Source organism: Pteropus medius, unplaced genomic scaffold (assembly GCF_902729225.1).
Source record: "Pteropus medius unplaced genomic scaffold, Ma_sr-lr_union100, whole genome shotgun sequence".
Lineage (NCBI taxonomy): Eukaryota > Metazoa > Chordata > Mammalia > Chiroptera > Pteropodidae > Pteropus > Pteropus medius.
The window spans coordinates 30,200,536-30,213,032 of record NW_024355205.1 but is presented as its reverse complement, the minus strand read 5'-3'; the positions used below and the strand labels follow the sequence as shown (position 1 = coordinate 30,213,032).

Below are 12,497 nucleotides of genomic sequence, written 5' to 3'. Positions count from 1 at the left end.
ATCGCTGAAACAGACATTTTAATTGAGTTTTATAAAATTATACAAATCTTTGAAGTGATCGTAAATCAGTTATTACAGGTACTTAAAGCAATTAAAAAAAGACACAAATTATACTTTTAAGGGTACAGTGTTTAATGTTTATCAAGTTAAATTTCTACAACTAGCAAGGGAACAACAGATGAGTTACTAGGACTCAGACCTTGTCCTAGGGAATGTTTACTGGGCGATCCCAATGACACCACAAGCCAAACGACTTCCAGCATTTCCCGTCTTTTTACTTTCATCATTTTCACCTTTGCCCAAGTCATCTGGTTTTTCATGGACCTTGAAAAAATTTTAAGAACATACAACTTAGGACTATCGAGTAATTACCATCTATTCCCAACAATACCCAAAGACCTCTAAGAACCACTTAAAAATAGCAAACAGCGTGTTAAAATAACCCTAGGGAAACATTTATTCTAGTAGTATAAAGAGTGGTACTAAAAGTTTGATGATGCAAAAATATAAATTACCTTTAAACACTAGGTAAGAGTTGCTATCTCTATATGAAATATTAAAACTCAAACAATTCTGTTACAGGCTACCACATGCTGATCTTAATCCTCCATAAGAAATTTTAGTAACCTTAGTTATAGTAGTCATTCTTTTATACTATAAATTATTTTGAGAAAAAAATGGAAAGTGGAACCCCCCCAAAAAAAGATATATCAAAATCGTGCTTAATCGACCATAACGTAAGAGGTAACCGTAAAACTATCTTGAACTATTTAAAAGTAGTACTGTAAGTTCTTCTCATCAAACATTTATAAAGCATTTTTCTGCTTCTCAACTGTGGCTGAAGAAAATTCTCAGGATAAAGGGTCAACTGAAAGGAAGTGACTGCTGGATGCTAACTGCCCTCTGCAGCAGGCACCGGAGACGACTTGGTGTTTTGCAGGAACCAGATGCAGCTCCCAAGGGTAACGGGGCACCCACTTCCCCCACATTAAACAAGGGATGAGACCTGCAGGCACGAATGTTAATACTGAGGTCTGTCCAAGATTTTAGACTCAACAAAATGTCCTGTTTAACTACAAGGGGAAAACCCAATAGCGGCAAGAAAACCTGGCTGTTTTAAAACTAAAGACTACTGTTTATGCAAGACAGATATAATATGATCAAATGTAATCTGCTTTACTACTGCATCTTAGCAGAACAGTGTTAACTGACCTAGATAATTTATCTTCACTGTAATCATCCAATAAAATAATTGCTTTTTCTAATCTGAACTAATGGTACATTTTATGTGGACCCTTAGAAACCAGGATTAATAATCATGAAATCACGAAGATACAGGACTGTGTTAGAAGAAGTCTTACGCATATCCTTATCACACGAAAACTCACCACCATAGTGCGGCCAATGATGGAATGGTCTCCCGAGAGGGCAATCATAGAGTCTTCGATGTGCACGTGAGCCATCCCATCTTTGCCGGCAGTCACGTTGCCCAGGTCGCCAACATGCCTAACGTTGCAAAGCAATTGGGAGACTAGGAATGATTTCCATTTAACTTAACATCAGAATAGTTCATGAACAAAATTAAAAACTCAAAATTTTTAATAAAAGCCCTTTTTCCAGATTGACAAAATTTGGGGACACATACAAATTTTAAAACAAGTAGGCAGTCTAGACACACGGCTCTTTAAACGAGGCCTCGAGTCTACACATGATGCCCTGGGAAGAGTCACGGGTTGGGGGACACCTCTAATTTCAGAGGCAGAGCGCTGAACGATGTGCTCTCAGTCACTGAGTTATGCCTATGAACTCTTGGCATGGCTAGGAAAGCTCTGCCCCCCAGGCTTCTGTTACAAACTTATTAATCCTTGTCCTTAAGTTTAATATTCTCCTGAAAGGCTCTCAGAAACCAAACACATACGAATGGACTCTCATCGAATTTTCAATATCGAATTTTTAGCTACCAAGCTTCCTATGTTTCACAATGATGGTTTATTTTGCTAGTGGTTGACAGTACTGTTATTCATGACATTTCCTGTATTAGTTCCCTTTGGCACTTGTATTAGTTCTATATTCAATAAATGCTACGAAACCAAATCGTGTTAAGTGTCCCCATTTGTCGATTCCTCAGCCCAGGCAGTCACGTTAGCATTCCAGCATTTGGAGGCAGGGAGTTACATGGAGGAGAGCAATTATGTCAGCATGCAATTTGCAGGTGGCAGAGCCACACTGACTCCAAAAGGCGATTTCCGTTACTGAGAACTAAGCGTTTGGTCACTCACCTCTCTTCATCCTTTGGCCCACCATGTGTTTTGCCAAGTGGATTGAAGTGAGGACCTGCACTGGTACAGCCTATTTACCAAAAAAAAGGAAAGAAAGAAAGAAAAAGAAAAGAAAAAAGTAGCTAAATTCCAAAGTAAATTCTAAAAAACTATTAAGGGTTAAAACCTTAAATAAAGAACTGACGTACATCATGACTTCTAGGCTGATACAAACAGGAAGCAACACCTTAGTATAAGCAAAGTGGGCTAAGTGTAGCGACAAGTTCTAATTACTCTGTGACACTGGTAAACTTAATGCCATTCTCTGGGCTTTAGTTTCTTCACTGCCCTGTAAAAATAAGAGGGCCAACACCTGATCTTCAACAGTTCGTCTGTTAAAACCCCATGATTATGATCCTGGTCTGTAAGAAGGCAGAATACCTTAACTACAAAAAAACTTATCTCCCCAGCAGCTACCACCAAGCAGCTCTCCTGTCTGTGGCCTCAACCTGGTGTGTGCAGAATACGAAAGGGCGAAAGGGCGCCTCATGTCCAAGGGCCAAGGCTGTGGCCTCGCACGACCCCGAGGGGGGTGGGGGGACAGCATTCAGCTGGATCCTGTAACAAGGGCGCTCCCATGGCCATGCATACAACATGACCACCACACGGCAGGGCTTCTTTTGTGACATGGCTTCCTTCATCCAGCTGCTGATGGGAAGTTTCCACTGTTCATGGCTTCCACCCAGCACCCCTTCCCCACCCCCGACCCTCCCCTCCAGGGGAGAAGAGAGCAAGTCACAGGAAGCAGCATAGTTAAGTCAAAGCCATAGAGCACTGGGCCTCCCAAGGCAGAGGCAGCAAAACCAAGTAACGAGACATTTTATAATTGTTGAAGTAGATCAAATCTGACCATTAAATCGCTATTTATAGGAACCAAATTATGGAATATTAAAAACAAGGTCCAGCAAAATGAATCAAGTTCTCATCGTAAAGTCTAAACACTGTCAGATTATTCAAATATGGCAAAAGATTACTAAAAGCATTTTTAACCCATAAATTGTTAACTTGCTTCTAATCCCAAAGTGAGAAAATGAAATTCAATCCAAAGCCCCAGTAATTTACATTCTATCTTCAGTCTGTATCTTACTTCCGGCTAAGGACCTCGCGTTGGAGGTGTGGCACTCCTACCAGGTAAGGCAAATAAATGTAGACCCTGTGCTTAAAGCACCTGCTCTCAACCTCATGAACACCTGGGATCACACAAAAGGTAAGAAAGTAACTGAATTTTTTGTTTTTCTTAAAAAACACCTAAGACTCTTATATAATCAAGCCATAATCACGATCAAAAAAAAAAAAACCAAAAAAACCCATCAAACTCCTTCCTTTCCACACTTGAGTCAAAAACTAGTTTTGTGGCTCATCTCCCTAAGGTTGACCTTCGTAGTCATAGAAACCTTTTTTTTTAAATGTTTTAAGCGTTTTTCATGTTTGGGGACAGTGCTGCTCAGTTCCGTCTACGTTACCAGGTTAAACAGGTATGGGCCACTAGGCTGGCACCCACCTTGTGTATTATCCCCGAACTGATGGACGTGGAACCCATGGTCACCTTCAGTCAATCCTGTGATGGTTCCCGAGACCACGACCAGCCCATTTCTCTGTATTCGGAGAAAAGTGCGAGACATTTGAGAGAGCAAGTGCCCTGAGCAAAGAAAACAGTTGAATTACACCTTTACCACTCACAGGAGTGTGGAAAGAACGTGGCATTGGGAGTCCACACACCTGTGTCCAAATCGCAGGCCCACCGCTTCCTAGCAGGGAACTTCCAGCAAGTAGCTTACCTGCTCTAGGCCTCCATCCCGAACCCAGGGAGATGGTGACCGTACCTTGTTCTAACACTCCTCACCAGCAGCCCCGTGGCCAGGTATCAGGACTAAACAAAGTAGCACAGAAAAGGCACCTAGCAGAGTGGCAAGCAGTGAGCACGTCAACGGTGGATCTGCAGGCTTTGTAGTTCTGTCTCTCTTACAATGAATATTAATAGGTTCCGGTTTATTTTGTAAATACTTCTGAATAGGTTATATGTGTACATGGTGAGGATATGTGTACATATCAAACTTTTTAACCCAGATGTTAGCACATGCTTTTTGGAACCTTGTTTTTTTTTTCATACAGACACTTTTCCACATAGCAAATATACAGATTTGCCTTAAAAAAAGAAAAAGGGAAAAAGGCACCCTGGAAATATCCAACTGGCTGCGCCCTAGGATCCCTGTTCTCCACTCTCCACCAGGGGGTGTTTATCAGATTCCAGCATAAATTTTGTGTGTGGTAACACTGGTACACAAGATTACATATATTTCAGCTGTACGTTACAATTCCAGCATAGACGTTTTCGATACATAGCCAGAAAATAACCTATCCCACTGTCCCCAGAGGACTAATTCTAGTCTCTGACCGGAGGTACTGTTTTCTGAAGTCTTTTTAGGCACTGAAACCTCAGTAACCTTTCTGCTCTAACTACTGAGACCAAAAAGACAAAAACACAAAAGCAGGTGAAAATAACACAGAAGTATCGTCATTCAGGCTATGGTGATGGGTAATGGTATTGCTGGCTACATACAGAAATCAAGTAAGTTACCATTACAAGTACAAAGATCTTAGGAACTAAAAATATACACAAGCACCCACACCACACAGTAATACACAGGATGCCGTCTTTATTTTTAAATAGTCAAGACCAACGGTTGCAAGAGGTGTTAGCCTTGAACATGTGACTTTCCACAGGATAAATACCACTGCTCAAATCAAGTAGGGTGGCGACTGCTGCCTTTTTTTGCTTTTCTTTTTGAGAATATACTATGATTCTTCGGAGTACAACCTTTAATTTTAGAGAAACTCAAACATGAATGTCCTCTCCCAAAATACACTGTGTTATCAAAAGCACAGAGAGACAAACAGGGCAGGTTCTTCGAGCCTCCGTTTAATGGATGTTGCACAGAGCACACGAGTAGCTCATAGTATGCTTCCTGGGCGCAACCCTGTAGGGCCAGGTTGTTATCTAAAGGAGTAAAACATGTCAGGGGTGTCAACGGGGCCAGCACAGTGCTGCCCTGGTCTACTGAAGGCTCAGTAAGGGCAGATCTCCAAATTCTTCAAGAGAAGCTAGAAATACAGACTGACAGGTGAAATTTTCTAATTCTAAAATATTGGAAAATAATCCAAAAATTTAAATACTCAATAGGCCAAATACAGTTTATTGCCAATTTAACGTGTCTCCATGACTGTAGAGCTGTAATGCTTAACTATGCAAGTGTCTTTATCAGGTACAAACACCACCACCAAAATGGAACAGAAAGGAGGAAGGCGTTCAAGCTGCCCAGGGAAGGTGGAAAACTCCAGGAGCTCGGTTCCGTATGGATTCACAGCCTGGCTTCTGAGCGTAACGCCAGGAGCCATTTTTCAGTGGCCTGAGAGAATTCTCAGAATCTCTAGTATCGGCGAATTAGTGGGACCAGAGGAACGACAAAACGAAGCCTGGCAAATGAAAACGGCAAAATTTAGTCAAATGCCGAGGGCCTTTTCCAGAAAATCTGGAAACCACTTAAAGAGAAAAATTACGCTGGAATATAGGTGTGCTCCCCTGTGTAAATTTCACAGATGGGCCACTCACATTTCTGTAAACCATTTTAAAAGTATATACAGAAATATATATATTATTATATGAGTGATATATATATCATATATATCATATATATACACACACACACATATATATCACTCATATAATAATCTCTAGTGAATAACAAGCCAACTACCAACAATTACCACCAGCTGCTAACCTCACTAAGATTTGGGGGGAAAGTCTTACCACAAGCACCTCCCTTAAAACGTGTTTTACATTATCAATAACGAGTATTTCTGTGTCCTTTATGTTACAGAATCTGTTCAAAAGTTTGTTTTCTATCATCTCAGTAACAGACCTATTGGTAGAGCGATGTCAAAGTCACTTTCCAGAGAATCTGGTTAAACAAATGATCTAACACCAGAGTTAAGTGACAATTGCATGCAAAGAAAACACTCCACCGCTGCGAACGGAAACACGCCAAACCCCATCCACTACCTTCCACCCACAGTAATTCTCCACCCTCGGTACACATTAGAACCGCTTTGCAAACTTTAAAAACAGCACTGCTCGGACTGCACCCCAATAAATTCTGATGTAACTGGTCTGGACTTGGACCCTGTAATCTGTTTTTTAAAAAACTCTCCAGATCTACGCACCCACGGTTAAAATCCGCTGCTCTGGAAAACCCCCAACAAGGGAGTCGGTAAGAACTCTGGCTTTTCGGAGCTTTGGAGCTTTGTCCAGGGTCATCTTCTTGGCCCTTACAGCCTGACCGTGACCCAGAGTAGAAGGATCAGCAAACTATTCCGTAAAGGGGCGCATACGGACTGTCGCCTATTCTTGTTTTTCATGACCCTTTAAACATAAACGCATAAAAACCGCTCTTGGCTGTACAAATATCAGTTCCGGATGGATGAGGCCTGTGGGCCAGGGTCTGCAGGACCCTGAACTAAAGAGCTCCAGTGGGACAGGAAGCCCCAAAGCGATAACGAATGCGACGACACCCTGCGGCCCGGCGCACTCGCTGCTCTCGGAGCTCCAGGGCGGGCCGGGCCTTGAACTGCGCCACTGAGAGTCGCAGGATCCTCAAGACCCAGAAAACGACCCCGCAAGGAAGGGCCACGGCCTTTCCAAAAGCGTCAGGTCGCCGCCCGGGCCTACAGACGCCGAGGCCCTGAAGGCGGCTGATCTTCCTCCCTCGCGCTCTCTCCTGCCTCCCGGGCCCGAGTAGTTGGCACCCAGCGGGCGGCCCGCCCTGCATCCCGCCCAGGCCCAGCCCCGGGGCAGCCTCGCCACGCACCGCCGCCGCCGCCGCCTCCGCCGCCGCCAGACCTGCCCGGTGACTCAGCACTCCGCGGCCGCGCGCGAGTGGCAACGCGGGGGCAGCACTGGGCAGAGGCCCCGCGCCGCGCGGATCCGGCGGGCGGGCGGGCAAGCGGGGGCGTGGCGAGGGCCGCCCGAGGCCCCGCCAGGCGCCCGCTCCGGGTCACAGGTGCGCGGGCACCACCTCGCCGCCGGCCTAATCCCCAGCCCTTGCCTTCTGCTCGAAGTGGATGGTGCCCTGCACCTTCCCATCGCCCTTCAACACACACACGGCCTTGGTCGTCATGACTCGGCGGGGCGCGCTCCGGTCGGGAACCCGAGGCCTAGGACAGCGAGAGTCTCCGCAGGAGACGCCGACGCAAAGACGACGGCCCCGCGGAGCTTTTATAGGCCGGTCCTCCGCGCTTCACCCCCGGCCCGAACCAATCGCCGCCCGCGCGCTCAGCCCGCCCCCACGGAAGCCGGGGACGCGAGTGGCCCGGAGCGACTAGGGGCGGGGCCAAGGGCCGCGTGGGGTTCCTCGTTGCCCGCACCGCGGGCTCCCTCCGCCCTGCGGCTGTAAAACGTCCAGAAACCTGCAACTGTGAGAAAAAAAGAAAATCCTTTCTCTTCCTAATGTTGTAATCTGTGGCTTGCAGTTCGAGCAACTGGGAAAATGAGGCATGCGGGGCACACTTGGAGACCTCAAATCATTTTGGGAACGTTATTAGTTATAACTGACCTTGGTTTTGTGTTGTCTCATTTGTTGTTTAGAAATTAGAGTGAAGCTCTTCCTGGGGACATTGTGGGCTTCAATGTCAAGAATGTGTCAGTCAGAGATGTTTGTCGTGACAGTGTGGCTGGTGACGCAAAAATGACCCACCAATGGAAGCAGATGGCTTCACAGCTCAGGTGATTAGCCTGAACCATCCAGATCAGTGCCAGCTATGCACCTATGCTAGCTTGTCACGCAGCTCACTTTGCACGCACATTTGCTGAGCTGAAGGAGATTGTTCTGGGAAAAAGCTGGAAGATGGCCTGAAGTCTTTGAAATCTGGTGATGCCGCCGTCCATATGGTTCCTGCCAAGTCCATATGAGTAGAAAGCTTATTTGACTATCCTCCTGTGGGCCGTTTTGCTGTTCGTTACATGAGACAGTTGCTGTGGGTGTCATAAAAGCAGTGGACAAGAAGGCAGCTGGAGCTGGCAAGGTCAACAAGTCTGCCCAGAAAACTCGGCAAATTAAACGAATGTTATCCCCAATACCCGCCACCCCAGTCTTAATCACTGGTGGAAGAAGGGTGCCAGAACTGTTTGTCTCAACTGGCCATTTAAGTTTAATAGTAAAAGACTGGTTAATGATTACAATGCATGGTAAAACCTTCAGAAGACAAGGAAAATGTTTTGTGGACCATTTGGGGTTTTTGTGGGGGTGCGTGTATACACACATGTGTGTGCATGGCAGATTTTAAGTTATTAGTTTTTAAAATCAGTACTTTTTAATGGAAACAACCTGACCAAAAATCTGTGACAAAATTTTGAGACCTATTAAAACAAAGTCTAATGAGAAACCTTTGTCTTTGGGCCAACACTGTAACTTCCTATACTACTACTTAGGTAAGAGACTTCAAAGAGTTGCTCATGACCTATTTTGATATTACATCTGCTGAAACTTTGGAATTTGATGATTCTGGGTTCACTTTTTTCCCTAGGTGGGAACTTAGGTTTTTTTCACCTTGTTTTAAGGGGAGGGATCATCTGTTTACATCGTAAAAAGCTTTGGGGAGAGGGGTCTGTTGATGAAGTACTTCACAGGTCAGGACGAATGAGCAAAGAGTAACTTTACATGTGAATTAGTTTACAAAGGCCAAATTCTGTAATAGTAAAGTTGTGTGTTGCATATAGAATTTTGTGTAGTTACATCAGTATTAAGTAAATTTGTTGGTATGTCAAATTTTAGTTTTCCAGTTACCGGAATGTGAATTCTCACATTTACAAATGCTGAGGTAGGTGTTCGCTGAGGTAGGTGTTCACTTCGGCATACTAATACCAAGATAGTTTATAAAGAACCTAAAATGAGGCTTAAATAGTATTGAGCACAGTCTTGCTACAGTTAATTGTATACAAATTCTAAGGGGAAAAAAATGATACTGGAATTTGAAAAAAAAAATTGGGACACGTGGAGTTGGGCGATTTTGTAGTTTTTATTTTTCGTCTTGTTTTAGGGTTCTGAGGGTGTGTGGAGGCAATACATCTCAATCCCTGACCTCACCTTTCACCCCCTGCAATTTTCTTAGCCCTCAGCACATAGAGTTACTTATTTGGTTACCAGAATTCTGTATTCTTTTCAAATTTTTCCTGTCTGATAAGGAAGACTTTATCACACAACTGTTACAATACTAAAATGTCAGCAGATCGACTCCTACTCATTTCTTGTTTTGTCTGACTCTTTTGCCACAACTGTCAAGGAGAAGGGTAGGCTTTTCCGTTTGCAAATCATAAGACCCTTAAAAAAATCTTTATCGTTTATTTCTAGCCAAAGCCTCCTGATTTCAATATTCCAAAAGGATGCTATGAAATAAGCGAACAGCACAAACTACTTTTGTGGGTTTTTAAAAAATTATAAACATATATTTACTTGTGTGCTCAGAAATCTCTAGAAAGATGTGCAGGAAACTGTGGGTACTTTGGGCAGTGCGAATCAAATTTTTAAAGAAAGAACCAATGTTCTTTCTTTAGAAATTTTTTTTTTTTTTTTTACGTTTGTCTGCAACAATGTGGTTTAGAATGAGAATTCTCCCCACACACCCACACCCACACACTCGCACACTTCTGTTGGAAGAATAGTTTGCTAAACCTTTGTTTGGGGGAGCATGAAAGGGAGAATCTTCATCTTCTGTTCCCACAGGGTGTACTTGCATAGCAAAGGTGGCTGCAATGTTTTTGGACGCGAGGTTAATTTAACCCGGAAGATGTATTAGACTCACCTAGAGGGCTTTTTAAGCCGCAGGTTGCTGAGTTTCTGACTCAGTGGGTCTGGGTTGGGGGCCCAGAATTTGCATTCCTAACTTGTTTCCAAGTAGCGCCGGTGCTGCTGGTCTAGGACCTCACTTTGAGAACCTCTGACTTGCAGGTGTTTGTCATTCCCAGGGAAATATGCAAGCTGGGCACAAGAGCTGGGGCTACTTGACTCAGAAGAGGAAAAGGAGAAAGTGTTCTGAAAAGAAAGGTAGAAACAAGGAAACTCAGACGAGGACAGACCTAAGGGACAAGAGCTCTGCCTGCTGGGCGTTTGTTCCAGTGGCTTTGTGGGATTTAAATCCTCCCCACGTCCCTGGGAACTCTTCAACGCAATCCGCATTTCCCTCTCATGCTCAGTAGGGAGGATTGCATTGTGAGGATGGAAAAATCCTGAGGCCGAATTCAAGGCCAGAGTGAGACAAGGACAGAGGCTGATTCAGCCACATCTGGGCTACCCTTTTTTTAGTTCTTTCCTCCCTCCTGCCCTGCCTCCCTCTCTCTTTCTCTTTCCTTCCTTCCTTCCTTCCTTCCTTCTTTCCTTTTTCCTTTCCTTTCCTTCCTTCCTTCCTTCCTTCCTTCCTTCCTTCCTTCCTTCCTTCCTTCCTTCCTTCCTCTCTTTCTTTTCTTCCCCTCTCATCTCTCTATTTTTGATTGCCCGTCTGTCTGTATTTCTGTCTTTATTTCTATCCTTGGACTCTAAGGCATCCTCTGTCAGAGATACACAATCTACATTTTTTATCGTCCTCCAGAAAGTGTACTTATTTGCAATTTTGCATGTTGTACTCAACTAGCACTTTCCAGATAACTGAGAGATGCTAGTCTGTTGCATAAACCTGCAAATGCCAGCCAAAAGGCCTTTGCCCAAGGCCGAAGTTTCTTTGAGTTTCAGGAAGTTAGAGTCAGATTTCAGTTCACATGAGAACTTGCCAACTGCGCAGCTCACTTACAAAGAGCTGCCTTGGGCCAGGCAGTTGCTTCTTTCTTAAGATATATTCAGCCTGAAGCCTAAACAGCCCTTTGTTTGAGTCTAAGGCAGGGCTGCATCATGCAGGATTAGAGGGCCCCAGAGGTTCATTCCTAGTACTGCCCTTACATCTGGACAAGGGGTCCCTCTCCCTTTCTCACACAATTTAGAGGGCCCTGTTCTGTCCCTCCTCAAACCACATCTCCCACGGGCAGAAGAATCTGTGGAGCCAGAAAGGTGCTCTCACCCAGAACCTTACCCTCCTTCTAGAGCAGGGTTAATAAATTATGAATGGAAAAGGAGCCACATACTAAACCCGACAAGGTGGTGGGAGGTGCGTGCCAGGTCTTACAAACTTGGAGACTAACCACACAGGATGGTCTAAACATAAAAATTCCTAACTAAAGTGGGTCACATCCTAAGACTGGAGCTTTCTTGACAAAGGTCTATCTTTACCATAAGTGAGCCTTTCTATTGTCTTTGTGCATCTAGGACAACACACCTTTGAAATATCAGTGACTTTCTTTTCCAGAACCCTCAAAGGCACAACCCCTAGCACCAGAGAAAGAGACCACAGAACCCCTCACTGTTATCTGTTGCCCACATGCCATCACTATGTGCCGTAAATATTAACTATTCTGTACCCGCCAACGTGAAAAGGTATGTGTCTCTCCATTTTGCTTTTTATCCAGTCCTAGAGATCTCTCCGCCTTGCTTTCTTCCACCCCCTTATTTTACCACCAGTGGGTTTCATGTCACTCTTCTTATGTCTCCTCCTTTGACTTTAATGTAAAAAATAAGCTGCAAAACTGCCGTTCTTGAGAGTATTTTCTCAATCCGTTGAGATTTTGCTTCCGCGTATGTCCTCAAAATTCGCCTCAAATGAACTCTTTTAAGGCTTTTTCTACAGGCTGGACAGTCTTTCATCAAAGCTATTTATTTATTTTTTAATCTCTTCCTACCATTTTGCCCACCTCGTACCCACTACCTCTGGCAAATACCAGTTTGTTCTCTATAAATTTTTTTTTTACATTCCATGTATAAGTGATATCGTACATATTTGTCTTTGTCTGACTTATTTCCCTTAGCATAATGCCCTCGAAGTCCATCTATGTTGTCATAACTGACAGGATTTCCTTCTTTTTTCATGGTTGAATAATATTCTATTATGTGTGTGTCACATTTTCTTTACCTACTTATCTATCAATATGCAACACAGACGTTGCTTCCATGTCTTGGTTATTGTAAATAATGCTACTGTGGACATAGGGATACATATATTTTTTCAAGTTAGTGTTTTTGTTTTCTCTAGATAAATACACAGAAA

At 43.9% G+C, this 12,497-nt stretch overlaps 1 protein-coding gene and 2 long non-coding RNA genes across 3 annotated transcripts; 1 reads left to right on the top strand and 2 right to left on the bottom strand.

The window, feature by feature from the left end:
* Window positions 1-111: 111 nt before the first annotated feature.
* SOD1 (superoxide dismutase 1) lies at window positions 112-7,584 on the bottom strand. Its single transcript, XM_039857907.1, has 5 exons — window positions 7,421-7,584; window positions 3,820-3,913; window positions 2,280-2,349; window positions 1,389-1,506; window positions 112-324 (listed from the first exon to the last, which is right to left on the bottom strand). Exons 1-5 carry the CDS (start codon window positions 7,490-7,492, stop codon window positions 217-219), a joined length of 462 nt encoding a protein of 153 aa, XP_039713841.1. The 5' UTR covers window positions 7,493-7,584; the 3' UTR covers window positions 112-216.
* On the bottom strand, window positions 4,320-6,986 carry LOC120598837 (uncharacterized). Its single transcript, XR_005651761.1, has 2 exons — window positions 6,540-6,986; window positions 4,320-5,792 (listed from the first exon to the last, which is right to left on the bottom strand). It is a non-coding gene; the product is annotated as an uncharacterized LOC120598837 (long non-coding RNA).
* Window positions 7,585-7,678: 94 nt separating the features above from the next.
* Window positions 7,679-8,756, top strand: LOC120598836 (uncharacterized). The gene is made up of 2 exons (XR_005651760.1): window positions 7,679-7,789; window positions 7,960-8,756. It is a non-coding gene; the product is annotated as an uncharacterized LOC120598836 (long non-coding RNA).
* The last annotated feature ends 3,741 nt before the right edge of the window (window positions 8,757-12,497 follow it).

Excerpts from the sequence above, each read along its gene's own strand:
- SOD1 (XM_039857907.1), bottom strand. The coding sequence starts at position 7,492 with ATGACGACCAAGGCCGTGTGTGTGTTGAAGGGCGATGGGAAGGTGCAG. Across the intron at positions 3,914-7,420 it reads CCATCCACTTCGAGCAGAAG|AGAAATGGGCTGGTCGTGGT; the intron begins GCAAGGGCTGGG and ends CTCCGAATACAG. Across the intron at positions 1,507-2,279 it reads GGGCCAAAGGATGAAGAGAG|GCATGTTGGCGACCTGGGCA; the intron begins GTGAGTGACCAA and ends TTGCAACGTTAG.